The 7,994-nt window shown below is 48.6% G+C and overlaps 1 protein-coding gene across 2 annotated transcripts in view; it reads right to left on the reverse strand.

Annotated features, from left to right (window-relative positions):
• traf3ip2a (TRAF3 interacting protein 2a) overlaps positions 1-7,456 on the reverse strand; it is an 82,006-nt gene extending 74,550 nt beyond the window's left edge. Inside the window, exon 1 of one of the 2 annotated variants that reach the window (XM_080193385.1) lies at positions 7,284-7,456. In XM_080193385.1, coding sequence (XP_080049511.1) covers positions 7,284-7,290 — 7 coding nt within the window. In that variant the 5' untranslated portion in view covers positions 7,291-7,456. The remainder of the gene's footprint in view (positions 1-7,283) is intronic. The other variant, XM_080193384.1, reaches the window with a different exon arrangement.
• Positions 7,457-7,994: the final 538 nt, after the last annotated feature.

Consider the following 7,994-nt stretch of genomic DNA (forward strand, 5'->3'; position numbering starts at 1 on the left):
GAAGCTGCTATTTGTGAGGATGACCAGGCTGTTAGGGGAACACCTAGGAATGTACCTGGAAGTGCCGTAACCTGGACGGCTCTGGAGCAAGAGCTGGAAAGTGGGATGAAACTGGATCCCTCTTTCTAGGCTAGCATGGACACAATGGGCTGAATGTGCTGTAAATATCTACGATTCTGTCCTTAGAGCAGAAGGCTGTCCAAAGGCAACAGAAAGAGAATAAACAGAACAGCGTAGGAGGTTCAATATCAGGGGGAAGTAGCATATTTTGCAAGCAGGATAACGAAATAACTGGTTTCTTCTTTTCTTTCACAAAAATTGCCTATTCCTAATTGTCCTTGTGAAGGTGGTGATGATCTGCCTTCTTGAACTGCTGCAATCCCTGAGGTGTAGGTACACCCACAGTGCTGTTAGGAAGGGAGTGAAGGAACAGTAATATATTTCCAAGTCAGGACGGTAAATAGCCCGGAGGGAAACTCATTCTTCCCAAGTATCTGCTGCCCTTGTCCTTCTAGATGTTGGATGTTGTGGGTTTGGAAGGTGCTGTCTAAGGAGCTTTGGTGAGTTGCTTCAGTGCATTTTGTAAATGGTACACTGCTGCCACTGAGAGTCGGTGGTGGAAGGAGTGAATAATTAAGGTGGTAGAAGGTTTGCCAATCAAATTAACTGCTTGGTCCTGGGAGGTGTTGAGCTTCTTGAATGTTGTTGGAGCTGCACTTTTTCAGGCAAATAGAGAGTATTCTATCACACTCCTGACCTGTGAACTGCAGACGGTGAACAGAGTTTGGGGATTCTGGAGGTGAGTAACTCACATCAGAACACCCAGCTTCTGACCTGCTCTTGGAGCCACAATATTTCTGATCCAGTTCAGTTTCTGGTCAATGGTAACACCAGGATGTTGATCATGGGGGATTCAGCAATGGTCATTATTATATTTTTAAGCAGTTGCATGATTGCTTTAAGAGTGGATCATATGATTTGAAGGTGATGTCATTGGGGTGGTGCAAAGGCCGCTGTTTCGTTTCAGTTTGTAGTCTGTAAGGCCAGAGCTCCAAGAATAAACCTGTTGTTGTTAGTTTAACTCTATATCTGCAATTTTATTTATGTTTAAAACCCACAACCCATAACACAGTTAGGACAATACAGCAATTCCACTGCGTGTCATGGGGAGATGGTTAGATTCTCTCTTGTTGGAGATGTTCATTTCCTGGTGTTTGTGTGGCACGAGCGTTACCTGCCAGCTCATAGCTCGAGCCTGATTTTCACCAGGTCTTGCTGCGTTTGGATGAGGGCTGCATCAATATCTATTGAGTTATGAAAGGCGTCCAGCATTGTACTAACATTAGCAAACATCCCCACTTCTAACTTCAGCGATGACCTGGGATTAGGATGATCTCCAACTACTATAACCATCTTCCTTTGTGCTAGGTATGACTCCAACCAACGTAAATACACCCTTCTTTAAATAAACAGAACAACACCGTACACATCGCTGTAGCATTAAAGCTTCCCAGCCAGGAGCCCAGGCCGATCACACTGACTATCCCCAGTCAAAGTCCTGAGGATAATTGCAGGATAACGGCCAGTGATCATACCTAAGACTTCTTGTTCGGCACAGCTCCAAGCTTTGTCATAGGCAGCGCATTCCCCTTCAGCTTTCATTGAAATAATGCATACAACTAGTCAGCTTAATGATAATGAAAATAAAAGCAAAATACCGTGAATGCTAGAGATCGGAGGTAAAAACAGAAAATGCTGGATAAACTGGCAGATAGGGCAGCTTCTGTGCAGACAGAAACAGAGTTTAGCGTTTCAATTCTGTGTGATTCTTTTTCAGGTTCCAGAGACACTGGGTAGAATCACCGTGTCTGACCAACTCCGGCTCCCGCTGCGCCCGAGTCCCGCTCCCGCTGCGCCCGACTCCCGCTCCCGCTGCGCCCGACTCCCGCTCTCGCTGCGCCCAACTCCCGCTCCCGCTGCGCCCGACCGAGTAGGGTAGTGGAGGCAGGCGCGTTGGACTTGTTTAAGGTTTACTTAGATAGACACATGAGCGAAGCAAGGATGGAGGGTTATAGTAGAGGGTATTAAATAGGGTCAGAGCCTCGGGACGACACCAGAAATGTAGTATTACATGTTAACGTATTGTCTTTTTATTCCACAGGGTCGGTCCACCTTGTTGTCAATCGAGGGGCATGCACACGGTGGGTCGTGCGTGGGCTGCTCTTGGAGGTTCCGGGAGTGGCCTAGTACTTCGTGTCAGTGTGTGTGCTTAATCCTACACCAGCAGACGGGTGCCACAACAGCTCAGTGACTAGCACTGCTGGCTGTGCAGATACATGGATTTGGGCCTGTGTCTGTGGGAGTTTGCGCATTCTCCCTGTGGTTGCGTGGGTTTCCTCCGGGCGCTCCGGTTTCCTCCCACACCCCAAAGATGTGCTCTTAGGCTGATTGGTTTACCAAATTGACACTATTCTTCCCTGAATCTGGCTACATTAGGGGTTCCACTCACATACACACAGGGCAGGGTAGGTGTAGGAGGATACGGCGGCGCAGGCTCGTTGGGCCAAAGGGCCTGTTTCCCGTGCTGTGATGTTCTTTGACTCCCGCTCTCGCTGTGCCCAACTCCCGCTCCCGCTGCGCCCGAATCCCCCTGTCACTGAGCCTGAACCCCGCACTCTCTGTATCCGAATCCCACCATCACTCTGTCTGAATCCTGCTATCATTGTGGTTGTCTGAATCCTGTTGAGTGTAAAATGAAAACTGGAACCTAATTCAGCAGAAAATGGAGTAACTGTTTTAATTTTGAGCTTCAGCTTGGCATTGCTTCACCTATTTTTACATTACCCACTGCAAACCTGTCTTTTCAGCATCATGTGGGTATAAAGTGAACTTGCTGCATGTGACACTGTATTTGCCACATCCTTCCCTCTTGCCCAGGCTGTTCCCCAGGTACAGTCCTCTGCTCCACTCCCTTCAATCCAATGGGACATGACGCACAGTTAGTTCAGTCTCGGATGGTCAGATTGGCTCCACCACAAACCAAGATCAGCTCCTGCCTACTGAAACTGCTCGCTATCCCAGTACCATCCTGAATTCAATAAAAAGCCATAGTTTGTGTAATTGCTGCGGACTGTGTTAAACCCTTCGCGCTCTATCCCCAACCCTCACCTCCAACTGCAAATGTCAGGAGTTGATGAACTTTCTCAGTCACTAAAGTTAAGTTTATTTATTAGGCATAACTAAAGTTTACATTAACACTGCAATGAAGTTACTGTGAAATTCCCCTAGTCGCCACACTCTGGTGCCTGTTCAGGTCAACGCACCGAACCAGCGCGTCTTTCAGACTGAGAGAGGAAACCGGAGCACCGGAGGAAACCCAGGCAGACACGGGGAGAATGTGCAAACTCCACACAGACAGTGACCCAAGCTGGAAACTGAGCCCGGGTCCCTGGCACTGTGAAGCAGCAGTGTTAACCACTGTGCTACCACCCCAGTCTGCTAAAGATCAAGGTGATCTGATCATCTGCCTTCTACTGGCTTATTGGGCCAAAGTTTCCCCTAAAGCTGACCCCCCCATCCCTCTCCTTGACCCTGCTCCTCACCACCTCCCCGACCCTACCCCCTAACCATGCCTTCCACCCTCCCCTGACCCTCACCCCTCTCCCTGACACCCACCACCTCACTCCCTGACCCTGACCCTGACCCTCACACCCCCAAACTCTTTCTCTCTTTAGTTTTTGTCCTCTGTCCTCATGCCCTCTCCGACCTCACCTTCCCCACAAGAGCCAGCTCCTGTTCCACCCACAGAGCTAATTACCCAACTACCCATCCCTCAACCCCCACCTCATGTTCGCTGATTTGTAAAAGGTTTGTTCTTCTCTCTTTTAAATCTGCCATTGTCACCCTCTCCTCTAACAAAACCAACCCTTCACCCCAGCATGCTTGTAGATCACTGTCCCATCTCCAGCTTCCCCTTTCTCTGCCAAGTCTTTGAACATATCGTCACCAGCCAAAACCATTCCCATCTTTCCCGAAATTCCACATTTGAATCCCTCTGATCAGTTCTCTGTCCTTATCACAGTGGTGAAGTGGTTCCAATCAAAGTGAGAAGTGATATTCTATGTGATTGTGACAAAGATAAACATTTCATCCGCAGCTTTTCAATAAACCTTTGACACCATCCTTCTCAAAGGTCGATCCACTGTCATATCGCTGGGTGGCACTGCTCTTACGCAGAGCTCCATCATTTTCTATCTAACCGTATCCACAGCATCACCCACACTGGCTTCTCTTCCTTCTCCCATATTATTACCTCTGGTGCCCCCAAGGATCGATCCTTGTCCCCCTGTTGTTCTCCAACTACATGCTGCCCTGGGTAACATTGTCCAAAAGCAGTGTTAGTTTTCACATGTACACTGACAAACCCCCCTCTCTACCACAGCACCACCTCTTGCGATTCCACTAATGCTAAATTATCCAATACTGTATACAAGCAGAAAGTTCAATTCAGTTTTGGGAAGGGTGAAGCCACAGTTTTTAGTCTTCGCTCTGAACTCCAGTCCCTCGCTACTAACTCCAATCCTTCTCTGTTTGAGATTAAACCAGTCTGTTTGAAAGCTAGATGTCACACGTGACCCTGAGATGAGCTTCTGATCTCGTCTCTGTGCCATCTACAAGATCACTTATTTTTACTTTAGTAACATGGCCTGAAGGTCCCTGCCTCATCTCACCTGCTGCCTAAATCCTCCTTCATGCAAGAAACTACAAAGTCCATCACGCAAACCAGTCTCCCATTCACTGACTCCATCTACACTTCTTGCAGCCAGCATAATCATGGACGGTACAGTAGTTAGCACTGCTAACTCACAGTGCCAGGGACCCGGGTTCAATTCCCATCTCAGATGACTGTCTGTGTGGAATTTGCAAGTTCTCCCCATTTGTGTGTGGGTTTCCGGGTGCTCTGGTTTCCTCCCACAGTCCAACGATATGCGGGTTAGGTGGATTGGCCACGCTAAATTGCCCCTTAGTGTCAGGGGATTAGCAGGGTAAATATGTAGGGTGACGCAGACAGGGACTGGGTGGGATTGTTGTCGGTAAAGACTTGATGGGCTGAATGGCCTCCTGTAGGGATTCTATGACTCCATACACCATGAACATACGTTCTTCCACCTTCTTCCAACATGTACCAACCAACTCAAGAACAGCTTCTTCCCTGCTGCCATCAGGAGCTACCATGTATTAAGCTGATCTTTCTCCACACCCTAGCTCTTGGGATAGTATGGTGGCACAGTGGTTAGCACTGCTGCCTCAGAGCTCCAGCAGTCTGGGTTTGATTCCCAGCCTGGGTCACTGTCTATGTGGAGTTTGCACATTCTCCCCGTGTCTGCGTGGGTTTCCTCTAGTTGCTCCAGTTTCATCCCACACCCCAGAGATATGCGGTTATGTTGATTGGGCATGACAATTGCCCCTTAGTGTTCTGGCTGCATAGTTAGAGGGATTAGTAGGATAAATATGCAGGGTGTCATGGATAGGGCCTGGGTAGTGTCAATGGGCCGAATGGCCTCCTTCTGCACTGTAGGGTTTCTATGAGCTGACTGTAACACTACATTCTGCACTCTCTCCTTTCCTTCTCTGTGAACGGTATGCTTTGTCCGTATAGGGTGCAATGAACAATACTTTTCACTCTATACTATTACATGTGACAAAAATAAATCAAATCAAATCATGCCTTTGTTATCTCTAGACTTAACTGTTCCAGCTTACCCCGATTGCTCTCCCATATTCTGCCCCCTGTAAATCTGAGGCCTTGCCACCAGAGCCCCAATCCCCAGCATGTCACATACCCCTAGCACTCCTGTCTTTCCTGAATTGCGCCTCTCGATTCTGGCCTTGAGTATCTTGATTCTAACTGTTCTGCAAATTGGTGGCCGTGCATCCAGTTGCTGAGGCCCCAAGCTCTGGAATTCCCTCCCTTCCCCTCTCCGCCTCGCTTTCCTCCTTTAAGACACTCCTTTAAGCCTACCTCTTTAATCATCTGACCTATATTTTGTTTGATGATGCTTTGATGAATCAGCTTGGGACATTTCATTTTGACAAAGGCGCTATATAAATACAATTTGTCATTGTTGACTATCAGACAGGAAAACACCCAGTGGTCCAGCAGGCTGGCCTTATAGTCATGGTGCCTTATGATGAAATGTAGCTTCCTGCACTTACCCCACTCTCTCACTGCCCACCCCCCCCCCAAACCCCCTCATCCCAATCGTGTCACCTCCGGAGGGAGGCAAAAGACCCCAAAGCCAGAGTCAATAGGAGGTGGGAGGAAGACTTTGCAGAATTCCTATCTGTGCCCCCCCGCCCTCCCCCCACCTCGTGTCAGCGATCAGTCCAGGAGATGGTGCTGACTCTGTCCACATCAATTCTTGACCCGTTGGATGAAGATGTATCGTTGCCTTGTCAAATGTGAAGCCTGCTGCCCTCCCAAAACTTTGCAGTGTCCCCGTCACATGGGGTAAACCCGACCCCCAGGATTTAGGGGCATTGAATCAATGTCACCACTTCACCACCCTGCTATGTTCCCCCAGCCGTGGGAAGAGACAGCAGCGGGAGGCAGTAGTGTAGTGGTATTGTCCCTGGACTAGTAGCCCAGAGAGCTAGGGGTAACGCTCTGGGTTCAAATCCCACCGCAGCAGATGGTGAAATTTGAATTCCGTAAAAAGGAATCTGGAATTAAAAGCCCAATGCTGACCTTGAAACCACTGATTACTGGAAAAACCCCATCTGGTTCACTAATGTCCTTTAGGGAAGGAAATCTGCCATCCTTACCTGGTCTGGCCTACTTGTGACTCCAGAGCCACAGCAATGTGGCTCAGTCTCAAACACCCTTTGAAATGGAGGCCAGTTAGGGATGGGCAATAAATGAATTGACCAAAGCAAAATTACTGCGGATGCTGGAAACTGAAACAAAAACAGAAAATGCTGAAAAATCTCAGCAGGTCTGACAGCATCAGTGGAGAGAGAATTCGAGCCTGGATGATCCTTCATCAGAGCTCTGTTCATTCAGGGTCATCCTGACTGGAAACATTACCTCCACAGATACCGACAGACCTGCTGAGATTTCCCAGTAAAACTAAAATGGAGTTGGGAGCTGATCCCGCGTCCTCACCATGAAACTCAGTGCTGACATGAGGCATTGCGCTAATACAGACTCTCACTTCAAACAGACAAATGCCCCTGGCTATCAGAGCAGGACAGGCAGGAGCGGGCTGCAGTGTGTGTCCTACCTTGCATTGCAGTGAAGGTACAGCGCTTCTACTCGGACTTCTGTGGACAGCGGCAGGAAGGAGGAAGATGTGGAAAGGTGTCTTAACCCGCCCTATGCAAATCTGCTGCTCTGAAAATCCCCAGGCAGCAGAGCTCAGGCACAAGGAGAATTACTGGAAACCCAATCCCTATAAATTTCCCTTCCGTTTCCTCATTCTGAGCGGAATGGGGATTAGTCACACCTTCTGTGTACGTGTCTGCGAACTTACTGTCAAACTCATTCCGCGCTGGCCTGACTGAGATTTCACACGAGGTTAGAATCACAGCCCACAGCACTCGCTACACACACTCACCCTCACTGCACCACTCACTTACTGGACCCGCACTCACTGAAACACACTAACTACACACACACTCACTGACTGCACCCACACTCACTGAAACACATTAACTACACACACACTCACTGACTGCACCCACACTCACTGAAACACATTAACTACACACACACTCACTGACTGCACCCACACTCACTGAAACACACTAACTACACACACACTCACCGCAACACTCACTGACTGCACCCACACTCACTGAAACACATTAACTACACACACACTCACCGCAACACTCACTGACTGCACCCACACTCACTGAATCACACTAACTACACACACACTCACCGCAACACTCACTGACTGCACCCACACTCACTGAAACACATTAACTAC

The sequence above is a fragment of the Carcharhinus amblyrhynchos genome, chromosome 7 (genome assembly GCF_965287045.1).
Source record: "Carcharhinus amblyrhynchos chromosome 7, sCarAmb.v2.hapA, whole genome shotgun sequence".
Classification (NCBI taxonomy): domain Eukaryota; kingdom Metazoa; phylum Chordata; class Chondrichthyes; order Carcharhiniformes; family Carcharhinidae; genus Carcharhinus; species Carcharhinus amblyrhynchos.